Raw genomic sequence first — 24,374 nt, 5'->3', positions numbered from 1 at the left:
GTGACTACTACAACCTACTGATGTGATCTAACCCATAGTTATTTAAAAACAATAGACTACAAAAGAAAATTCTCTTTGAGCACAGAGTTAAGTCATCCAAGGAAATAACTCACATTTCTGCCAGCTGATCTTGAGACAGGGAAGTGATCCAGAATTACTAACATCATCCAGCCTTCTGGAAAGCAACTGAATTAAATCAGTTAAAGCAAAAGAAGTGTTCACCACCATAAAACAATGGCATTTAGTAGAGGAGAACCTCTGATACTTGTTTAGCAGATTTTCTTCCCTGTGGTCCACAAGAATTAAGTGACAAACATGCCATTATTCTCATGTGCCCCAGCCAGTGCCACCACAGACAGTTAAGAAGCCCCCTGATGTTGGAAATAGCACAAAAATCCTTTTGGTATTTTTTGCTTTCTGCGTAATTGAAGCATGAACTACACCAGTACTACTGATACAGAAAACAATTCCACAACTGATTCTGTATCCATCCCTCTATGATGTGGCAGTTTTACAACAGGAAAGTGATTTTGGGAAGGGCTGGTTGCTGTCTTGGTTTAGTTTTCTCGTTACACAAAGCCTGATAAGACTATTCTCAGGAAAATCAGAAGGTGTATTTCCCAAACCACACTGTGTAATTTGGCTGTTGCACCTTTCCTTTCCTTACTGGAAAAACCAATACTCTTACCATATGAAATCACTTTGAAGGCATCCCAAATAAAGGTCTGAAGACAATCATGACATTAACTTATCCTGAAGAAAGAAAATACTACTTTATGAAAGAATGTAGACTATAAAAATCATCCAAGAGGAAGAAGTTAAACCTTTCTTAGAATAGTTACAGCCGAAGAGAGAATGGACACCAATACTGACTAAATTGCATAACACGTGATCAAAGCAAGCAACACCAAATGGAAAACTACTCTGACCCATTCAAATGCAGATTTTTTTCAAACTTCCCTTAAAACCAAAAGGTTTTAAGCAAAAAAGAGTTATGTAATGCTTACTTTTTTAAAATCTCCTTTGCAAGATTCCTCATAAAGCAAGTGTAGCAAATAAGAAGATAAACCAAGTGTAACTAAGAGTTACAGGGCATGAGATGACACGTAAAGCTGAGAAGACATGAGGAGAAATGATGCTTTAAGTTACCCCAATTAACTGTGGAGTGCTACCAATTCATACTGAAAACAATTCTTACAAGGTGGTTTTAGAGAAGACAGAAATAAGAACTTACCATTAAGTTCTCTAGGAACTGTCACCACTGATGGTAAAAGACACATAGCAAGAACGCAAGTACAGTGTTTGGCAGCTATCCATGATATCTGCACACTAGTGGCTTTCTTAAGTTCTACAGAACTCCTGTGAGAAAGCAGAAATCAGTACTTCATGGCTAATTTATATTTCTGGAGAAAAGAAAAAAATAAAAAACCCCAAATTTAAAGCATTCTACAAAGAACCTTCAAACTAAAAGGATGATTTGCTGTGAAACACAGAAAACAACCAAAACTAAACCACAAACTCCTGTTTCATAAACAGCTGCAGGAAATACTTCTGTAACACACTTATCTTAAAACTAGAAGACTAACATTTTGTAATCCTGCTTAGATACTCTCTGAAACACCACTGCACTTCCTCAAGAATACAAAATTGTAACTGTGAAAAGGATTTTTTTCCAAAAAGTTCTGCTTTTTGGGAAAACCCAGCATCTGACATATATTTACAACTTTTCTATAATCTAGTGCTTGTGGAGAAGAAATTTTTCTGGTGAGCATAGAAGTTGCAGATAACGAAACATTCATGTAGACTTACGTGTATGAGTAGCCTACACCAATCCTACTCCTTCAGTCTGCCCACAAAGTGATGGAAGAGCATTTTGCCATACAGGAATATGCAGCATAAAATCACGCAGAATGAGGAGGCACAGAATGAGAAATTACACTGAGCTGACAGCAGCACTCAAGGCTACACAAACCAGCAGTTAACACTTCCCACTGTTAAAGAAACCTAGATAAAGAAAGGTGAGGGAGCTCTGTCTCCACTCAGTATTTGATCTACAGGGAAGACCACTAAACCGCAAGCTGGTCATGTTTGTATCACAAGTACTTCCACTGCAATTCCAGGTATTGATCCATAGAGTACAAGCAATACTCTCTGATTAATATAGGGACGAGGAACCAAAAGAAGAAACTGAAACAAATTCTTTCTTACTTAACTGCAATGCAACTACAGTAAAAATCTGAATTCCCTCACAGAGTCTTTGTCACAACAACTGTGCTGAGAGCGCTTGCTGGCATAGACACAGCTTATGTCGACAGAAGTGACTTTATGCTGACATTGCAGTCCCATCATTTCAAACAAACTTTGTTCTTTCCTTTCAGAGGAGGAATTTTTTTTTTCAGTATGCTGTTTCCTTGACCTGTCTGCACTGCCCCAGCTGGGCCTGCTCCACCAACTTCTATGAAAAGATTCACATAATTTCCAAGTGAGGAACTGCAATTCTCAAGTCAAGATACGCTTCTATTTTAACTTTCTGATTTTCCTATACTTTAAACTTAACATTCACTAAGTGAGATAAATACCAATTACTCCAACCTCATTATCAACCAACATAGGCTGATTGTAGGAATACAGAGAAGTCTCAGACTTCAGAATATTTAGGTTAATTTAATTTAATGAACAAGAATTCCCGCTCAAATCTGTGACATAAGGAAAAGCTATAGATATTTCAGAAGAGACAAATGGTTAAATAACAAAAAAACCTTTAATGAGCAGAAGAGATAGTCAACTTCTATATTAAACTGGTTTATTTCCCAAACCTCCTACACAGCTGTTAGAAAAGTTTTCCTTCTTTCTTAAAAAAAGATATAATGAAAGACTACTGCTTATACTGTCAAGATCTTTTCAACTCCTCACACCACCCCACCAGCAAGTAGGCTGGAAGGCACAAGAAGCTGGGAGAAGACACAGCAAGGACAGCTGATCCCAACAGGCCAAAGGGATATTCCACACCACACCTGGCCAACATTACAGGCAAATTAAATTAAATTAAAAACAAAGCTGGCTGGGGGCTGCTGCTTAGGAACTGGCTGGACACTGGTCAGTGGATGGTAAGCAATTTCACTGGGCATCAGTTGTTCTGTATATTCTAATTCTTTTATCATTCTCATCCTTTCCTTTTTTGCCCTATTAAAACTATCTTTATCACAACACAATAATCCTAATTTTTTCTTTCTGAATCTTTCCCCATCCCCCTGGGGTGTTGTGGGGTGCTGTGTGAGTGCCTGAACTGTGTTTAGCTACCTGCTAGGTTAAAACATGACAGCAGGGACCTCCTCAGACCCCAAGGCCTTTAATACATGATCAAGAGGAGTCTTGCCATAAGATCCAATACCTCTTTCAGTACTCTGGGATGAAACCCACGAGGCTCCTTGGACTTCTGAATATTCAGCTGAAACAGTTGGTCCCTTACAACTTCAGTGTTCACAAATGAGAACTCACTATTCCCACACTTATAAAACTCAGAGACAGGGTACTAGGCAGTCCATGGTGTTTCATGTTTTTTCCCTGCATATATGAACCAGGGCTCTGTATCTTCAAATTCATGCAAAAACAACAGGTTTCTAGCTGGCAATTCTGATGGCAAATGTTACAACCATATTTCAAATCATGATTGCAAAGGGGAAAAAAAATTCCATCAAAATCATTAAGAGTTTGCACTTGAATTTGAATTGAAAAGTACATTACACATTTTTTAATATTACTGTGAAAAAAACTCAGCATAAACTGGAGCCTAAGTTACAGCTAAAATTCTTACAACTTACCCTTACTCCCTCCGTATGAATAATGTATCATATTTTAGGGAAGCATATTATTTACATTTGTTACCTTTGAAGACGAGAATGTACTTTCAGATGCTTAACTAGGAATCACTGGTGAACCACAGTAAGTTATGATACTAAGCTGATACATATCCTTTCCAGTAACAATGTGACAACAGGGTGGAGTGTTCGGAATGGTATTTATACTAGCAAAAAATATTTCTTTAAAGTTTAATTTTGAAGTTCAAGATTATTGTCTGTTCTGAAAACAAAGAAAACAATTCTGCACAAGTCTGAATTTTGAAGACATAAAAGCCCACACCCAGGAACACAGTAACATGAAGAGTGATGAGCAAGTAACTTTCAGAAAAACGTGTAATTTCAAATGCAGTGAACTGGACTGTGATAAAAATATAATTTTTGCTTATTTAAAAAGATAACTCTTCTTGAGTATCATCTTGACTATCACTTCAACTCCCTCTGGAAGGTTAACATATTCACAGAGAAAGCTTCAGGAAGAAATGGATGTATGAATTTCTGAGGGTCAGTATAGTTATTTAGCATTTTAAGACAAACCTGTATTCTGTTACATTGGCAGGGACTGCTGCTGAAGCAGCTTAGGTACAGGCATACTCAGTAATTGCACTGAAATGTCAATGCTGACATATTAAAAGACAAAGAATTAGAATTTTTGCCAAATAATTTTTAAAACCACTTGTAATTACTCACTGAAGTTTTATCCATGAGATTATGTAATCTCCAATTATAATATTAAGGACTAAGAAATGTGTTAGATCTTCTTACTGTTTTTAATTAGTAAGCACATAAACTGAAGAACCACCTTACCTGATAGAATTTCGGTTCCTGTTTTCTATTTTCATTAAAATTCGTACATCTGATAGAGGAGATGCCGTATAGATTTTTAATCTGAAAAAAAAAAGCAGAGAAGATGCAGAAATTATGTAAAACAACTTTTCTTCCTGTCATCCGTAAGAAATGGCTATCATATGCATGTCAAGAGCCAAAACAATGTATATTTTCTTTGAAACAATAATTTGTCACATATTAGGTGTTTTCTATAAATAAGGGTTGTAATTATTAGCATGTTTTTCTAATTATTCTGAAGGTTTACTCTCATGTCCATTGAGGTTAATTATGATTACATTTTCCAGAATTACAGTTGCTTTATTTGGTCTGTGTGCCGTGAGTCAGTTTCTTAATTTTTTGCTGGTTTAAATTTGGTGGCTGTACCCCAGGGTCAGTTGGTTGGTGAATGTTAGGATGGTTTTCAACACAGGAATTAAAGATGTACTTTTGACTGGGAACTCAGCTCTGCAAGCTGGTACTGCAGCTAATTTAAGCCATGTATTCAGAACCATTCCCTTTTATTAGCACATTAGATCAATGAGGAAGGAAAGTTCAGTACACACCTTTGACAAACTACAGGATCTGACTCCACTGGATCAATGTATGGCTTGAGGATATCAGCAAGTGTTTTATCATCAGGCACCCTTTCAGCAAAGATAAAAATCAAGCATGTGAGACATCGTTCATCATGTACACAAGTCTCTACTGTGAGTCACCTGAAGGAAGCTATAGATTAGCATGCTACAGTGGCACAGCTGAGTAGTTTATGGGAGGATCATAAATGTGCACCAATACTGCGCAGTTATCGGCAGCTTTATCTCAATTTCAGCACTGGATTTCACAGGCACTTTTAAGGAGTAAACAGATGCATATCTCTAGTTTCTAACCCTGCAAAAGAAACAAGCTGATCCTGCAGTCCTAGAAGCAGACAAGGACATATTTCTCATCTCCCTTCAGGCTAGGAAAAAAGGAGAAGCATTTGTCAATTACAGCTTATTTTTTTGTCTTCTCAAAATGTGTTTCTGGACTTTCCTACAAAGCAAACATTGCAATCACTTCACCCTGTATGAAGGTTAGCTTCAGAGTGCAGGTGAGGAGGGGTGGCAAATCGTGCTGAACATCTGCTCCATGAGAAGAGAGTATGTCACGTGCAGGGTTACTACTATTATGAATATACAAGCTCTCTATTTACATAGAGAAAAGGACTAACAAACATTAAGCCTGATTTGGAAAGCCTGCTAGCTTTCAGAAAGAAAAGGACTATACAATTTTTTTTTAGATTGAAATGCCCTTTTATTTAAGACTAAAATTAATACCTAAGTTTACCCTGTTATAACAGAACTCGGTAAGAACTGATCAAAGTATTTTGCAGTTCAACTTCAACAGCTTAATTTAAACTTTATAAAAATAGTTTTTAAAGTTCTGTACCCTTTTAAAGTGTATTCAGCATGACAGTGAGGAAATACGAGCTTCAAATGCCAGTAGAACTTGTTCTCCCTGGAAACAAAAAGAAATGCATATTCTTAGTCTTAGTAGGTAACAACTACCACTTATCTATGATAAAGCTTGGTAACCTACAGCAGCACGGGTGCAGAAGACAAGAACAAAAATTTTGAATGGCTTCAAAGAGTAACAGGGACATGCAGAGAAGCTGAGATGTCCTTTGAAAGATGTAGCACTCCCACATCCTGCTAAATTTCAAGTTCTCATGGGATGAAAATCTGTTACTTACAAATATAATAAGGTATCATCAATTAACTGATCCACAGTATTTCACATTTTAAAAGTGAGTATATTCCTGCTGCCCTTTAATTCAGAAAAGGAAACTGCTTTTTGGCATATCCACCAGGACAAATTACCAAACCTCTGCAACAATAATAGCCTGAGTCCCAGCTGAGGCTGGGTCCTACAGAACACAGGGGACTCAACTTTTTCCAGCTATGATGGCCTCAATAGAAAATGTGTCATGGCCAGGGAAGGAAGTTGCCTTCTGGCATAACATGGATAAGAGAAGTTAGAAAGAACAAACATTTTACAGAAAGATCATAAAATTTCTGGTAGGGACAAAGTGATGTCACATTCCTTTCTTCTTTATGTTAGTTGTTATTTTTAAGACCCACCTTCTCTTTCCAGCTAGCATAAGTAATACCTGAGAACAGAAGCTACTGAAGCATAGCTCGAGAACAGCATCATCTTAGACTGTACTTCTAGAGAATACTTTGCTAGATTGGGCAGTCTCTACTTGCCTTTTTGCTTATTTGCAGAAAATCTGCAGAAACATTTCTAAAAGAATTCCCTAAGAGAAAGCACAGCCTAAAAGGTAGGTTCCTGGCCTTTTGCTCTGGTTCAGAAATTCACACTCATGACAAACAGCAAAGATTTAGAAATCAGAGCTCAAACATCTGTGAAGCACAGGGACATCTAATGGTGTTTTTTTTTTAACTACTTTTATAAACATTATTTCAAACCGAAGAATTACTGCATCCAGGATAATCACCCTCAGTTATCCAAAGATTCTGGTTTACAACAAAAAGTAAACACAGTGTTGATCCAACATGTTGTTTAATTTGTTTATCAGGCAAATGAAATATTATCCAGCAGGTTCTAGCGGGTTGCAGAGAGGAGTGTATGTGCATCCACTAGCAAAATAGTAAACTTAGCTGCTAAGATCAATTAACTGTGAAACCAATTTTTAAATGTGAGCACTTTTTATAAAGTGAGCTTATCAAATAAATAATTCCTTTACCTAGTTGTTCTTAGGAGAAAAGTGAGCTTTACAGCTGAACCATATTTTCTGGAGTGCAAGTAAAATCAGATGTACTAGTATTTACCAAAAAAAGAGTAAGCAGGAACCCCCAGCTCCAAGAAAGTAATAATTAGAATAAAACAAATAAATGAAGCCCAGGGTCCCCAAAGCAATGTGTGCCTCAGCAGAGTTGTGCAGCATGCCTTGTGGTTCCTCCCTTCTCTCTGCTCATGCTTGTTAAAGTAGAGAATGAGAATGCCTTGAAAGGTGGAATTAGAGAACGTCAGGTCTGGAAAAGGTAAGAAGATTGTCTGACCACAAATGAAGGATAAGACAGAAAACATAGCATATATATATAACCAGAAGCTGGCAAAATATTTGGGCCCATGAATTTTATGCTATTTTGCATACTGGTATGACAGTCTTAAATTACCAAACTGCAAAATGTTTTGAAATACCTCAAAAACATTGAGTGGAATTTTGGGAGTTTTTTGCAAGGTAAGTAAAACAAGGTTTTGCAATTCTTATCTCGACAGCTGAAGGAAGCACCAATGCTACCAGACACACAGCGCAAACTGGAATTTCAATAGGGTTATGTAACCAGTTCAGTTCCCTTGCGATTAACAAGCTTGTGATTCCTCTCAGACACCTTAGTATCTGCCATTTAACATGGAATGGTGTTATTTCAAAGCACTTTCCCAGGGAGACTACTAAAAGTTAGTAAGCTTTAGACACAGAAATAGGGTCACCACCATTAGCTGAAGGAAACACGATGGACACATTTATTAAAATGTTTATAAGGACTGTTCAGAAGAGGGTTTTGCTCTATGTTATTAACCAACATGAGGCTTTCTAGCATGTTTTCATTTCACTCACCATCTTCCACAATTTTTTCAAACAGGCCGTGTTTATCTATACTAAGTGACCAACCCTTTCTGTGACACTTTGATCTTTAAATCAAGACAGCCAAAGCACGAGAGAGACAAACCATGACACAGCTCACAGAAACATGCACATGGCCCAAAGGACTGTCTCTAACACAGGCACTTAAAAAAGAAATGCTCTGATAAGAACTTTTAGCTATCTTCTACCTGTTGCTAGGAACACTCTTCATGTGTCTGTACAAACAGTTGTCACACAGCACATCCTCATTTCACATGCAAGACTAATTCCCTGTGGGCTCACTGAGGCAGAATCAGTTCATCACTGCAGCTGTAAAATCAGCTTAAGAGGATTCTTCTCAGACTTTCGCTGTCCCTCCCCCATCCAGACACAATCTAGCCTATGGAATAGTGCACAGGAAGTGCTGTGAATCAGGGAAGTTGAAGGTAAAAAGCTCATTTTTCATCAAAAAGTTCCACTTTGAAAAAACAGAAATGTTGATTTTTTTTCTCAGCGAACTAATACCATAATATTAATACTGGCAATTAATGACTTCATCTCTCTTTAAAGTACTCTTGCCTGGAAGTAAATGGCAAGCAGAAAGAAGCAAGGCAGTTTAAGAACAGGATAGAAGCAGGCAGGGAAAAAAGAAGCTTGTAACAGAAATAGCCTCATGCTCTTCACTGTACAATGAAGTACTGAAGAACAAACTACTGGGCGCCTGTTATTGAAGTGAAGCATCCCTCACCATCACTGATGTGTGCCCAGAGAACTTGATGCCAACTGTAGATGCTATCAAAGTAGCTTCACAACAAGTTCTGATCAAAGTTAGATATCCTGGCTCCAGATCTCACTGACTTCATTTTCCATTATGGCTCACTGGGGTAGTGTTTCCTTCAAACACAACCAACACGTAGCATGTTCATTTTCGAAATGAAAATGCCTAATTGAATAAGTCATCTGCATTTGAGTAACAGCTCACTCTATGAAGCATTTCATGCTACTCTGCTGCCATAGAATGCCCCTCCAACAGTGCCTTGGTTTTTTGGATACCAAGGCACTGATTGTAAAACTACCAAACAGCAGAGATCTGGGTGAAGCACAAGCACATCAATGATGTCAGTAACAGTAGCATCATAGCCCATCCCTGCACTGCTTGGTTTCATCTCCTGTTCTGGCTACTTCAGAAACATGGAAATGGATCAGAGAGAAAAGGGGAGCCAAGCATCTCTCTCTCTGCATGAGATATAGATGCAAAATACATTCAGAACTGCACAGGCTGTTTCACAACTACAGTTCTACAAGAAGTAACTATCTACCTTTCATTTCTCCTAAAACTTCCAAAAACTTATTTTGTCATCAACTGTAGTTCTCCCAGACCAACAGGTAGATGATTTAAAATTTTTTCACAGCAACAATGGAAACATTTTTACTTCTGATGTTACAAAGACAGCAGCAGTATATACAAATTGGCTGTCTCCTCCAGCTGTCTCTCAGAACAACTGAGAATTTTCACTACCTTTACAGTTAGAGCACTACCTAAGAAGATGCTCAAAAAACTGTTTGTAGACAGTACAGCTACTGAGAACTAAAGGACTGATCTACAAAGGATTCCAGACTTGGAAAAACCCCTTAAGTGCCTTGGCAGATTTCTAGAAGTGTCTAATGTTTACACATTTCTTAAAAAAGATATGAAATATTTCATAAAGCTTAACTTTCTTGCCTAGGCCTCCTCTGAGCATTTCCTCTCAGTTTTGTCTAGAATGCAGTAGAACTGTTTTAAATGTGCTTAGAAGGTGTTTTTAAAAGTGCATGTATATATGTATGCAAACTGAAGTATTTATTGACAAAAAATTCCAAATTCATCACATCGTAAGACATCAACTGCAGTTCTGTTTCTACAGAAATATTTCACTGCCAGCCTGTCAAAGACAGTAATTCATTGATGATTTGCTTTCAATTTAGCAACTAGTATTCTTAAAATATTAGTATAAAGGATATCTTACATCAAAGTGCAAATGCTGTAGCATTTCCTGTCTTTTTCATTTTGAATTCATCAAAGTGATTAAAAAGACATGAAGTTTAATAACAGACCAGCTATTCTTTCATCTGGCAACTAGTACTCTCTCAGAATGCACTGAAGTTTAATTGAAGTACTGAGCATTCAGCTCATATAGTTTTGGATAATATTACCTTCCTTGACTTTCCTTTAGCAACTTAACTTTCTTCTTTGTGGGTCCAAGGAAGCAAGCAACCCTATGTACTAAGTAACAACTAAATTCAACTTTAACAGCTCCACTGCTGTAATATTAAGTCAAAACCCAGATCAGAAAACTCCTTTCTATATTCTCAAAATCAACACTTCCAACAATAAATTTAATTCTCTACCTAGCTAAGGATTAGAGCTGACATTTTAGAACTATCAGGTGTACCTCAAAGTGTAACACTAATGATCTCCTAAATTATGCTAATCCCAAATCTCCACACTGTATTTTTTTCTCACAATTACATCAAAGAGGAGAGGGAATGTAAAACCTTCCTTCTTCTCCTACATACATCCCTTTGACCAAATGCTCCCAGGCTGCAAGCATGCCTGCTACAAGAGAGGTTTGTAGCCCTCTGGCCCCTCTTGGTGGGGAAGAGAGGTAAAAAGGATTTTGACCGGGAGATATGCTGTGAAAGGAGCGTGGAGGAAGCTGGCTGGAATGTCTATGACAGCAAGCAGCAAGGAGGGCTGGAGCAGGGCAGCACAAGCTGCAGAGCTCAGGGAACTGGACTGCCCCATTTCAGTGTCTCACTGTATCATTCCTGCCAGGGAACAGGAGCCATGGACTCACAAGCTGATTCCCCTCTTCCCATTCGACCTGCTGGCTAGAGCTTCCCAGCTGTTGCTCCTGCCCTTGGTTTCAGCCTGGCCTCATCTTTCACCCCTTTCCCCAGAGGCTGCCTATCCCAGCAATTCACCCCATCAACTCCATGGCAGAACATGTCCAGTGGGAAACTCTCAGATGTATTGAAAATAAGGGCACCACAGGAAATGTAGGGTGAAGCAGCACTTTGAAAACAACTTATGAATAAGAACTCAGATGCACCATGAGTTCACACTCTGGATTCAGACACTACTTTCTAATGACTCTCCATTACCTAAATATTCAATATTACACATTAGTCTAATCCATGTGCTGCCCAGCACTGGCATGTGTGCTTTCACAACATCAGATTTAGCAAACAAACTCATGGAATCCAGGAAATGAAGAGTCTGGTTAACACATTGAAACAACACTCATCTGTCCCCCAGCGCTGGCACAGGCAGGGGATGACACAAGAATACATCCTGTACTTCCTGGTTTCAGAGTACTCTCATTCCTGCCTTATACTACCCAAGAGCTTGGCTCACAGGGAGAGTGTCAAGAGGACATGGGAGAAGCCTGTTCTCAGTTTTCCACGCACAGATGTTGAGCATCTTCCAGCCCCCACCCTCTGGAGCAATCTGTCTACAAATCTCCACTGACAAACAGCATGAGAAGGGGCTCACATCTACAAGGAGAGGGACCAGACCCTGAGCACTGTCAGGTGCTAAGCTCATATAATGGAAATATGACTATTTGCACAGCTTTACCTCATTTCAATGTGATATTCAACAAAATGTTGTGAGTGTCATGAAATCCCATGACATGGGTGCTAAATGCCTGATAATCACTGGTTTGACCAAACTTGATTTCTTAGAACCCATTTAAAGAGAAAATGCAGAACATGCCAATTAAAAAGAAAAACAAAACAAACAACCAAAAAACCAAAAAACCCAACCCAAAACCCAGATGTTAATTTTTAATCTGCATCACTGAATTCAAATAACCCACTGCTGTGTGAATAACACTAGCAGCAATAGAGAGGAAATATATCCTTTGTGTAATAATCACTGAGCATATTCCATACCCTTGGACAGCATTTGCAAGAAAAGGATGGTGATTTCCAACGCTATTCAGGACAGAGAATATTATCAAGTCCCCATCCTGGGTAAAAGTCCCAGAGAAGCTACCATTCCACAGCAACAACAAAAGTTCCCTAGGACTTTATGAATGACACCAACCAGTAAGGCATTCTACCAGAAAGCCTGAAGAAGTTACCTTCCTTGCCCCATTCTCTTAGACTTTAAATCTGCTTCTGTTAAAACTACAAAAATTACACAAAACACATGAAATAATCTGCTCAAAGCTTAATTTGTTCCAAATGCAAACTACACTTCAGTCTGTACCTGAAAAGGCTTTCTAGAGAAAAAAAAAAAAGGTACATGAAGGCCAATGTCTCGTCAGTACAGCACTGTACCATGCCCAGGATCTTCACAATGCTGTCAAAGCTCCCTGTGTCTGTGCCCCTGTGTCCTCTTAGCTACTGACCCCAGCATTCCTGCACTTCCTCTTGAGGGCTGCTCCTTACCCTGTATGTTTTAAGTGCATTATGTTGTTTTATCTGCTACATTGAGGAAATTCCCCATTAAAGTGAAACTCAGCTCCAAGTCTGAGATACTTTTTCCAGCATGAGACTAGTAAAAGGGATCTGTATAAGGTAGAGCATGCAGCCAAAGACAGGGAAGTCAGTGCAGAGGGAGACAACCTCTCTAAGGTCTGCAACAGACCTGGTCTATTCAAAGACCAGACATATAAATCTGAGACAGAGGGAGGAGAAATTACCTCAGATTTCCTTTCTTTCCATTGGTTCAGTCTGGGTTTTCTTGGACAGAACTGGTAACTGGTATTTAACTTTAAAAGGTTACACTTCTACATCTATTTGATTCCTAATGTTCTGCTAAAATCTATGCGCAAAACCAAACCTGCCTATGATTTTCCCTAGAGCAGCCTAAACGATCCAGGTGGGTGTGTTGAGCAGTTTCCAGGTGGGTTATTACTCTGTCAGAGACAGACCTCTGGTGGCCAGCCAGAGACCGACACCGTGGAGTGCACAGCTCCCACAACAGAAGGAAAGTGCATCCTGAAAACACAAATTGCCACCAAAACTGAGACCATGAACAAAGCAAATAAAGGAGCCATCAGGGGGATGTGAGCCATCAGGGATGTCACTGCTGTGAGAAGCTCAGAAGGCATTTTTATTTGACCCCAGTATACCCCTGAGCTGAACTGTAGACCTGATTCTTGTCACAATGAAATACCTCATAAATTCTTTCATTTTTACTTTGAAAATACTTCGAAATAAAAATTCTGGGTATCAGAAAAAAAACACAGAGTGGATAAAGGAAGAAATATTTAAATTTTCCTTAGCCACCTTCTTAAATTTTTATGTATCTGCATTTGTCTCTCTAACCTGCGCTGTATCAAACATTCCCACTCTCCAGCACAGCAACTCCCATCACAGAATGCAACTCAGGTGCTGAAGCACCTCTTCAGATTTGAAGTCAGCCTTTTCAGAGGCAGGGATTTCTGCAAGCTTTCTACATCAATACTCTATCATAAAACCTCCAAAGAAGCATTTTCTTTTTCCAGCAAAAAACCTAACTGTTAATAAAAAAAGAGACCACAACAGCACTGATTCTTCCTACCATTACTCAATGTTAGCATTTTTCAAAATAAAGTATGAATTATGTAAGCTGTTAAACTGAGCTCAAAGAACCTAAAGAAGATGAAAACATAAAGCATGAAATATTAAACAATATTTTGCAAAATTAAAGGTGCATCTAACAGATCTTAAAGCAAGCACAATGGTATGAACTTAAATTGTCATCATTATATGCTCAGTGAAAATAAAATATTGCTGACTGTAACCAACTGAAGACTCACACGGAATTGAAGATGGTAGAATTTTCTCTTCTTTTTGTAAATCCAACAGGCAGTGTTTTTAGCTCAATATTACACCCTCGAGCTTTGTTCCTTAAGCAGTATAACTGGCAAAAAATAAAAACATTTTTTTAAAAAAATCTGAGTATATAAACCTCCTGAAAATTAAACAATAAAAAACTGACAGGAATTATGAGAATACTATAGAAAACGCCATATTTAATTAAATACTCTCAATTTTTAAAAAACCATCCTGAGTGAAAAAAAATTAAGAAAGCCTAGAAACTCTCTGAAACATTTTTGTAAGTTTTTTTACTATTAAAAAAGAACATGCCAATGACCTAGTCATAGTAAAAGTTCTTTAACATACCATGGAAATCACAGTGTGATCATTGTGGCTATAATACCACCACAAGGTTGCCTTTTGGGTTACAACCACACTGGCAGAATGGATGCACAAGCAGTATCCCAGCTGCTGTCAAATTCTGATTTGAAGGCAGCACTAAGAGCACCATCCCATTAACATGCTCAGTACCACACCCCTAAAGCTGCCACCCATGCAGCATCTCCCCATCTTCAGCACACATCTTCAGGACATCATAGTGCTAAATACACACACACTGAATAAAACTCCAGCCAGAGAGGAAGCTGGAATCTTCTGAATTTATTCTGTCATCAGTGTGAGTCCTGAGTTTAGAGCTGTATTTCAAGATACCTTCACAAGACTGGAAAACAAAATGGCCCTGATGCCTTTTTGTGATTTATGAATGAGTCAAAATTTGGAGTAGAGTTGGTTGAGTTTTTTGGGTTTGTTTGTTTGTTCATTGTTTTTAGTTTGGAGAGTGTGTGGTTGCTGAAAGAGCTTCAGCAAAAAACCCTTTTCCCTTAGAAGGCTGGCTTTTATGTCACTCTTGCTTAGATTTAGTCTTTGAAGAGCTCTAGCTGTCTTTATTTGGTATATAGGAAACCACATAACAATTTTTAGGCAATTAATAAATTCACCGTTTGCCTGGGAAGTATGTAACTTAAAAATTCAGAAGTTGTGGAGGTGTAAGGAAACATTCAGACTTTCTTAACAGCAACTGGATGTAGCCATCAATACTACTGCTGCATAAACCTAGAGACTTCTTTTGATTTCAGGCTCTAAAATTCAGGGTCATTCTCACCTTCATAAGAGAGGTACCAGCTCTGGAATCTGGATTGGGGCTACCTCAGTGGGAATTCAAAGGTAGCCAACCCTAATTCCAACAGAACAAAAGGAGAATCAAAAACTTACAAGTCTTTTTGTTGCTGGATTATGCACAATACAATGTCGAGCAGCAGCATCAGCTGTCCTTCCTACATCTTCCAGGAAACGATAATCTGAAGGTTAAACAGAACAAAGGAAAATGTAGTGCCACCCTAGTAAAACCAGGGAGCTTTAGAACACACAAGGTATGTTCTTACCACTCAGAAGGTTCAAGTCAGTAAATTCATTTACAGAGACAAACGCTGTTTTATCCCTGACTCCATTACAGCTCAGTGCAAGCTTATGTTTCTTTACACACAACAGGCTGAAATGACAAAAAAAAAATAAAAATTAACATGTTCAGCACACGGATGGGGAAAATAATCAAAACTATTTAGTTCAGATTACAGATACCTGCACGAATATTTCATGCATCGTGGACATCTGTACTTAGCTGCTTCTTTGCTACAGGTTTCACACCTGAAAGAAGTGAAAAACACTTTTCAGTAAGACAGCATTTTTGCACCTGACTGGCCTATGAAAGTGCCTGCTCAACAACCAGGCACTAGGCCATCCATCAGCATTTTCAGGAAAAGCTATTGAAAGTGCATCTTGAAAGGAGAAAGAGAAAATACAAATACCCTGGATTAGGAAAGGTGGCAGATGAAAAAACACAAGCTATGGGCAGTTTCTCCAAACACAGCCGTATTAAAACTCTGTAGATGCTTGAAAGAAAAAAAGCACACATGCTAACTGCAGAGCTGGAAACATAGCAAGCCTTTATCAGTTTATGCTTTGGGGCATGGTTATATCAGTACTTTTCTCTTTTTGCATCACCTGTAATGTGCACTATACCATGACGGCTTATAATACTCCCAGTTTTAAGCAGACAGAAAATAAATTTCAAGGATTCTTACTAAACCCTGAACAATGCATCCCATTTTCTCACTGGATCAAAAAGAGCATGACAACATCAGCCAAGCACCTTCTGGCTGACAGCAGTGCAAACTCCGAAGCCAGGGAACCTTTCAGGCACAATGCGTAAGGCTTATCAATACAATAAATATCAGTGAAAAAATAAATTCCTCTACAAATACGACCATATGTTTTTAACTAGGCTATTAAAACAGCTGTTTCTCCCATTCTTGGAAAAAAGGTATTGATATGTCAACAGAAATAATAATCACTGATTTTAAATCTGACAAACAGAAAAGAGAAATAACATTTCCCCCACGTCACTAAAGTTTTCGAGAGCAGTACAAACGCAACTATTAAGGGATAAATATCAGCCCTAACCCATTTCTTTTCCTCTCCCCACCACGTGCTCGCTGCTTGCCGGCAGTGAGGGCCTGAAGGACAAGCCCAGCAATACCATCGCCTGACGAGATCCGTGAATTAGCGGCACAAAGCCATTCTAAGAACCGGAAAAAAAGGCTTCCAACACCGCAAACCAGAAACGGGGAGTTACTCCGAGCAGCGATTCCCTTTCCCAGCTCTGGAGGATCTCTGCAGTCCCCGCCGCCCGTCACGGCTCCGGCGAGGCTCTGCCCGGCGCCCCCCGGGAGAGGCAGCGCGCGGCCCCTCACTCGGTCGGGCCTCACCCGCTCGGGAGCAGCGCGGGGACTGCAGGGCACAGGGTGACCCGCCGAGCCTCGGGGAAGTCGCTCCCGAAGCCCGTGCGGCCGCTGCCCCCGCCGTGCCGTACCTGTGCAGGGACATCTTCCCGCCGCCCGCCGCCCGTCCAGCGCTGCCGGGCCCGTCCCGCTCCGCCATGGCCGCGCCGCGGGGCCTCACGGGGCACGCGCGGCCTCTGCTGCCCGGCGGCGCCGCCTGGCGGCTGCGAGACACAGCGCAGGCGCACGGGGCGTGCCCGGACCCGCCGCAGCGGGGCCTGCGGGACCCGCGGCGCTCCGGGACCCGCGATGTCCCAGCCACGGAGGCTTTCCAGAGCACAGGGACGGCTTCCCAAGCCGCTCACTGCGCCGCACACCAGCACGCTGCCAAAGCGCACCCAGGTGACAGCGGACATCACGCCTCAGCGGCCGTGTCCCGCTGCAGCAGGCCGTCGTCCCCGCTGTCTGCGTGGGATGTGCATTTCTGCCTACGGAAATGCACATACATCCGAGCAGCCTTGTAAGACTTTAAACTCCTTGCTTTTTAAATAGATAATTTCTGAGATGAAGAACTCCCCAAAATAGAGCAATGAGATGAATAAATGCATACAACGAAGCAGACATTTTCTAAAACGTTATAGTGTTACAAAATACTCCCAAACATTTGCCGAAACATCACCTCCAAAGCCAATCTAAGAGCAAATGTCAAATCATAATGTCAAGGTATTGATCTTGAAAATGCAAAGAAGTGAGACATTTTCCCAACCTTCCGAAATCTTGCTGTTTTTTGTTTTACCAATTTGTTGTCAAAGTGGTCCAAAATGATGCTTAGAGGCAAATTTTAAGGTGGTATGTACATTACTCAGAAAAAAAACAACTTACTATTACTTAGTAAAAGCAAACATTGTCTCTTTGGCAGTATTCCATGGCACAGAGCATATGCATTTCCCCTTGGGAAGAGAAGTGCTGCCACCTAGGGAAAGTGCCCTTCTAGAGGATTTTCATAATTTCCAAGAATGACCTATACAGTGTGAAACAGAATAGCAAAAGACAAAGAGATAGTTTGGAAGCTTATTTTATTATACTTTGGTGGTGTGGTTTCCTGCAGATGAAGACAGGTTGTTTGAACACCCCTGGGCTCCCTCAAATACAGACCGGTATCACCTTGCCATGTACTCCTGAGCACACTTTGAACTGATAACAGATAGAGGCATATCAAATATAAAGAGTGCTTTTCCTAATGGTAAAACTGTTCTTTTTAAAAGAAAAAAAAAACAAACTTCACTGAACATTTTAGGCTTAATTTTAAAACCCCAAAATGATCTAATAACTTTTGCAAAAAAAATTGAATTTTTAAAGAAGATGAAATGCTGATTAAAATTTACCAGCAGCCATTCAGAAGTCAAACTGTAGTGGATTTTTTCAGAAGTTACAAAATATATACAGAATATATCATCTTAAGATGGCTTTGGCAATAAACTGAAATACAGAATTTAAAAATCAAAACTACTTTAGGTAGCTCTTCTTACAACGATTTTTACAATGGCTGTAATGCAAACTGTTCTGACTATATGCATCATATACAATATGCTGTCTTATACACCATTTCCAAAATAGTACACAAAAATGTTTTAAACAAGAAATCCACATAAATAATGTTTTCATTATGAGAAGTATGTGACCAATGGTTTAAAATAAGTACCTTTACAACAGAAACCTATCCTGATGTAACCAGCACATACAGTCTGAAAGATAAAAAGGGACTCAATCTCTGCTAAGGCCACAAGCACCCTGTGTTATGAAGAGCACCAAGGCAACACGGACAGGAAACATGAAAGAGGTAGTGTGCCATCTATTTAGATGTGTGTATCCACGATGGACTGGAATAAAACAATGTTTAAGAAGACTTATTGTACTGTACTGTGGCATGATTCACTTTTCATATAGAAGCTATTGCACATTTAGGAGCAGTAGTAGGTATTGCTCCTCAATATCGTATGTCTCCAGCTTTCCTCAGGATGGTTTTTGTGCAGTGCTGTTAAAAAGATTGGTAAGAACACTTGACGTCCTGAAAAACTCCATGTTCAGATATTCCATTCCAGAAAATTATGCAAGAAAGCACCAAGAAATTTATTTTTAAATACTTGAAGAAAATTTCTTTAGTCTTTTCTTTCTTTCTTTTATTTTTCAATGCCATTTCTCCTTAGGAGGAAGTCTTTTTCTTCCTGAGGTTCTTTAACCAACAACACTTGAAATGATGCATCAGCTTCCTAGTAATTTTGCCTGCAATGGATCATTACTTTAGTATTCAATCTATGCAGCAACTCCATGGTGATGCAACAAGAAACCTAGGACAGAAATCTTAAAGGAAGCATACGGAGCCACTTTCTATGAAGTGCTGCTGTCCTGGTTTGAGGTGAGGAAGTGCATTAACTTGAACAACTGGAAGCTGGTTTGTGTCCTGAGTGTGAAAAAAGAACTGTGTCTTATGCCAGCTGCCATCTTCAATCTGAAACACACAGGAGGAGCATATTAGAGTCACATAAAAGACAAGCTTCAAAACACAAATGCAAATTGCACTTACAGAGTGAAAGAGAAGTAGTGCACAGAAACATTTCTTCTCTCAGCAGTTCCTAAGGAACTGTAATTTAAAAAACGCCATTTCTTAATTTTCATTTTGAGGGGAATTGTTTCTAAATTTTGCTGGAGGACTTCCCTATTTCTGTGCTGATGTCTCTGCAGTGTCTTCCTACAGTCTCAAAATACATGAGACACAATGCAAACAGCAAGCATAGATACCCTGTATCACTGCAATTTCTTTTGCCCTTGAAGAGATGGTGAATTCAGTATCTAAAGATTGGCATATGCAGAGCTATGGAAAGAAGCAAGCTTTAAGGGATGTGAATCTAAATGATGGTTATTATTTTGCAGAAGGTTAGCAATGTCTAAACAGTACCTCTGTCATCACATTATTAGTGTGGTGCTAAAAGGTATTTACCATGCATTCATCCAGAAGCACTTTAGGTTCAAGTAGCGTATTTGCTTTAAATATTTGACCATTCCACCCTTTGAAGGTAACTGATGTCTTCCGGCCACCAGCTTTATTTAATCCCCACATCGGTGCGTTTAGACAATGGACTGTGATGCTGTGGGTTGCTTCTGAGCTCAGTAAATGAAGGAAGTTCATCTGCACTTTTCCAACACCAAACTCCAGCTAAATTCCAAGAGAAAAGCTTTGTTAGACTTACAGCTGGACTGTACTGAATGGCCACAGCAACACAAAGTACCACGGACATGTAAGTGTGGTGTTCAGGCATGGGAGCATGTATACATGTTTATATACATTGGGGTCAATGCCAAAGAGCATGATTTGCATTCCTCAGCGGAGATGTTAGGTTCTATTACAGTCATTACTATAAGCAGAAGCTTTCATAGGACATTTTCAAAGCTTAAATATAAACATCTGCTAGTGCTTACAACATTGCTGAAGCACAGCTGGTCAGAAACCAGTATTATTAAATAAGGAAACTGAAACAAATGCTTTTGTGATTCAAAGATTATCAACAGCAGTGTTTTAACTGAAGCCACATCACTCTGCTGTTTAGTCTTCTTAGACCAGAGGTTCTGGCAATACTGATAGTCCAAATGCAAAGTTCATAAGTATATTTTGATTTTATAAAAAATATAGTAACTAATTAATCAAGAAGAATTTCTCCAAGACTATTTCCTATTCAAGGATCTTCCAAATGTAGGAATGTGTATGTGAACTTCAGAGTAATTCTGAAGCTCTTCAGTGACTACAGTGTATATAAAGAACTTCACAAACATAAAATTTCTATTCCCAAGAGTGCAAGAACTGCATGTAAAGAGGAGCATGAACTAATGATGTACAGAAAACTAGCCCCTCCCTAATGGCATTTAAAAGTCCCTAAGTGTTGGAAAGCAGTAATAATTTTCATCCTTTCTATTGTAACAACCTCAACATCTCTACACTCAAGTGCCCTGAGTGATGAGATACTAATGTAGCTTAGAAGTATTTCAGGCTTATTTTTATGCCTTGCATAAGAAAGTAAAAAGCAAAATAATTCTATCAGCATAGGTGAGTAAATGAACACAGTGAGAATTACTAACATATATACTGTCCAGAAAAATCTGTAACTTCTGTACCAAAATATATAAAATGTCCTTCCACAAAGATGCACAACAATACCCCCCTGAAATCTAACACTTTTTAATGATTTAAGTAAATAAGCATGCATTTGTTTCGAGTTCAAGCACAGACACAGTGTCTCTAGAAGCAATGCATACCTTAGTCACAGACAGTGGTGTTAAACATGTCTGACCACCTGCAGTGAAGTTGCAGAAAACTTCAATGGCATCAGAAGGACATCCAATATTTGGGTCAATCCAGTATTTTCCTATTGGTATATAATTCCAGACAGAAAATAAAACCAAAGGATAATTACTACTAAGCAATTTGCTAAAATATTCATACTTCTTGGCAAATATTACGTATATTATTACCATACCTTCACAATGAATTGAAAGGAAAGTATTATGAAAATGTTTTCACTATTAAAATTATACTAGCAACAGATACTGAGAAAAATTAACATAATAAATCACTTCTGATTACAATTACACGGACATTAGAGCTTTAAATAGGAGGGTTTTTTTACTTGAAATATTGATTCAGGAGCTTCTGAGATACAATGACTGTCAGTGTATCTGGCAGTGCTAATGGATGGTATACAATTTTCTCATTAGGAATCTAGAATCTGATCCACAAAAATTCATTGCAAAATTAGCTCTAAATGGAAAACTTTGAATCACAAAATTACATTCGGTTTCAAATTTTCTGGATACTTCTGTTTACTGATAGATAAAGACTATCTGATATTTATATAATATTAGACAGCTACATACTTCCACCTTTAAAATTCAGAAATTTTTATCTTAAAGATGAAATATATATATATAGTTGTGACGGGCACACTGCAAGAGAATACAATAAAAGAGAATAAAAACATTAAATCTGTCAGATCAGAATTTTAATGTAGAAAGCAACATTTGGAAGCAACACCTGCTAAAGGTACTTGTGTGAAAGTGGGCACTTACCATCTGACACTTTACGTTCACAATTAAGCAAATCCCTGCAGATGCGTGCTGGGTTATCCCGTGTGCCAAGAGGGTTCTTGATGCTGTGCAGTAAATTGCTAAGGTAGTGGAGCGTTTTGAATATCTCTGTACTGTGATCTAGTAAAGTTACTTCAGTATTCTGGTATTTCTGCCAAGGGCCATTAGCAAATGTGTTACCACAAAGAAGTGTCACAACAACAGTATATGCAGTAAGAGTCAAATGTCAAATGGCCACTGAATAGCCAGATAGAATCAAAGTGTTTATATGAATGCAATCAGACATGTAAAACAATGTAAGGGTAACATATCCCAATAAAAAAATTAACACATTTTATTAAAATTGTCAGAGAAGTAATATTAAGGTGGGTTTAGGTCATACAAATTCGTCCTTATGATATATTGACATAATAATGTGTATACAAGGAAAAAAAGAAAAAATTGGTGCACTTTTAAAGTAAACATAGAGGTTTCAGATTTTATATAGGGAAATCTACTCTTAGGGTTAATGTAAAAAAATATGCAAATTTATTTGGCTTCATCCATGTAAGGGATTTTCTTGCAACCAATGCAACTAGACACATATATTCAATTTTCTTTTTTTTATCAAACTCTAAATGTCGCTGTTGCTATCTGTGTCTGAACAGATACAGTCCACTATGTGTGACAGTAAATCTCCATTACAACCAATCATTACAAAAGATAGAAGTCTCACCACTTCTCTTAATTTCAACTATGTCCTATAAATCCTAGCATGTTTCATTACATTCTATAATTATTCGCTATCCATTATTAATTTAAACTAAGTCTTTGAAAAGAAACGTTGTTATGTCCTCAAAAATAAAATTATAACTGCATTCCCTGTATGATAATGTAAATTTAAATATATACCTCCATCTGCAAGGCAGCATTTGACTCAAACAAAGCTTGAACAGCAGCATTGAGATCCACTTGTTTCTAAAAAACAGGTATTTCAAAACAGAAAAAGATGAACAAGAATATACAAAAGTGCAGGTGGTAAATTCTTTGAGCAGTGGAACAAGCAGTACATTTGAAGAGGATCCTGTCATTTTCACTTTCAATAATGCACTGTATTGTAGGTTAGGGTTGTTATAGAATTTACCCTTAGTCCTGGTGGTCCAGGTGGTCCCTGGAGAATGGGAAAAACCAGATATTAGGTGCTTCACATCTTTATATAGTGCAATCAAAATGGAAAAATACAGGCACAGTTTTTTATTATGCACTTACAGGTGGCCCAGGCTGGCCTTGCTGTCCCTGAGGCCCCTAGAAGAAATGGAGATAGAATGCAATCGTTATACATTAAGATCTCAGGTTTTACATTTATGTATTTATTAAATCACAAAAATGTCCCAATGTGTATAAGGAAGGTGTGATACCAGCTGTGCTAAAGCTGTTGATTATTAGTTACTATTGTAAAAGCACCCTGCTCCATTTGCATATGAATATTCATGTTAGATTTGCTGTGTTGTCTGGTTCCTTGTTTCTCCAATTGCTTCTGATACAAAGGGAATACTAAAATTCATAGAAAGTATTAATATATAATGTGCTATACATTGTGCCAGTGTTATATGCATGCTGACAAGATAAGTACTAGAAGGAGTAAATAATCACAAAAACATTGTAAATAATGTTATCAGTAACTGCAAAAAACTAACTGATCCACTTTAATCCATGAATATATGCCAGGCTTTTATCAGTTTAATTTATCAGCAGTGCAAATTTTCAGCCAGAACATGTTATATTCATTGTTTTACCGTGATATGGCAGACTTCCTTTTTATTCAAGAAGTTATGCCCTTATTTTCTCAATGTAAGTGGCACCATTTTAGTGTGTAGGATGCCTGCAGGAGAGGAGGAGAAGGAACTGCTTTTCCCTAGCTTCCAGTGCCTACAATGCACATAAACCTGAGTTTTAGGCTGCCTTAGGACTGAACATGGACCTTTCCAATAGAATAAACCCATCTGAATTATTCTTTATTTAATCCACTATTCATATGAAGATGGAATGGTTGTGGACATTTATTAATACACAGTGACACTTGTGTCTCTGTTAGATTCTTATCTTCAAGCTCTATATACTCAAACCTTCTAGAAGCTATTGTAACAAACAATGGTACAAATGATGACAAGAAAAAGAATAGGTGGCAGAGTCTTAAAAAGAGAAAAAGAGAAGGAATGGAAGGCATGGGCTAGATCTGCACCTTAAATTACTAACAACCTTTCAACACAGCTAAGTCAATTTAAGCAGAACATTCTTTTGTCAGTGCTGCTTGTA

The 24,374-nt window shown here is 38.5% G+C and overlaps 2 protein-coding genes across 2 annotated transcripts in view; both read right to left on the bottom strand.

The window, feature by feature from the left end:
* ZNHIT6 (zinc finger HIT-type containing 6) overlaps nt 1-17,138 on the bottom strand; it is a 31,958-nt gene extending 14,820 nt beyond the window's left edge. Inside the window, exons 1-8 of the mRNA XM_058843086.1 lie at nt 17,036-17,138; nt 15,745-15,810; nt 15,549-15,655; nt 15,379-15,464; nt 14,106-14,209; nt 6,114-6,182; nt 5,249-5,329; nt 4,665-4,745 (exon numbers count right to left, since the gene is read on the bottom strand). Coding sequence (XP_058699069.1) covers nt 4,665-4,745; nt 5,249-5,329; nt 6,114-6,182; nt 14,106-14,209; nt 15,379-15,464; nt 15,549-15,655; nt 15,745-15,810; nt 17,036-17,103 — 662 coding nt within the window. The 5' untranslated portion in view covers nt 17,104-17,138. The remainder of the gene's footprint in view (nt 1-4,664; nt 4,746-5,248; nt 5,330-6,113; nt 6,183-14,105; nt 14,210-15,378; nt 15,465-15,548; nt 15,656-15,744; nt 15,811-17,035) is intronic.
* Nucleotides 17,139-18,014: 876 nt separating this feature from the next.
* LOC131581217 (collagen alpha-1(XXIV) chain-like) overlaps nt 18,015-24,374 on the bottom strand; it is a 113,551-nt gene continuing 107,191 nt past the window's right edge. The window contains exons 51-57 of the mRNA XM_058843249.1: nt 23,328-23,363; nt 23,203-23,229; nt 22,971-23,036; nt 22,062-22,230; nt 21,252-21,361; nt 19,942-20,157; nt 18,015-19,452 (exon numbers count right to left, since the gene is read on the bottom strand). Of these exons, the coding sequence (XP_058699232.1) occupies nt 19,306-19,452; nt 19,942-20,157; nt 21,252-21,361; nt 22,062-22,230; nt 22,971-23,036; nt 23,203-23,229; nt 23,328-23,363 (771 nt within the window). The 3' untranslated portion in view covers nt 18,015-19,305. The remainder of the gene's footprint in view (nt 19,453-19,941; nt 20,158-21,251; nt 21,362-22,061; nt 22,231-22,970; nt 23,037-23,202; nt 23,230-23,327; nt 23,364-24,374) is intronic.

The sequence above is a fragment of the Poecile atricapillus genome, chromosome 7 (genome assembly GCF_030490865.1).
Source record: "Poecile atricapillus isolate bPoeAtr1 chromosome 7, bPoeAtr1.hap1, whole genome shotgun sequence".
Classification (NCBI taxonomy): domain Eukaryota; kingdom Metazoa; phylum Chordata; class Aves; order Passeriformes; family Paridae; genus Poecile; species Poecile atricapillus.
The sequence above is the reverse complement of the archived record's forward strand: the minus strand, read 5'-3'. Positions and strand labels throughout refer to the sequence as shown.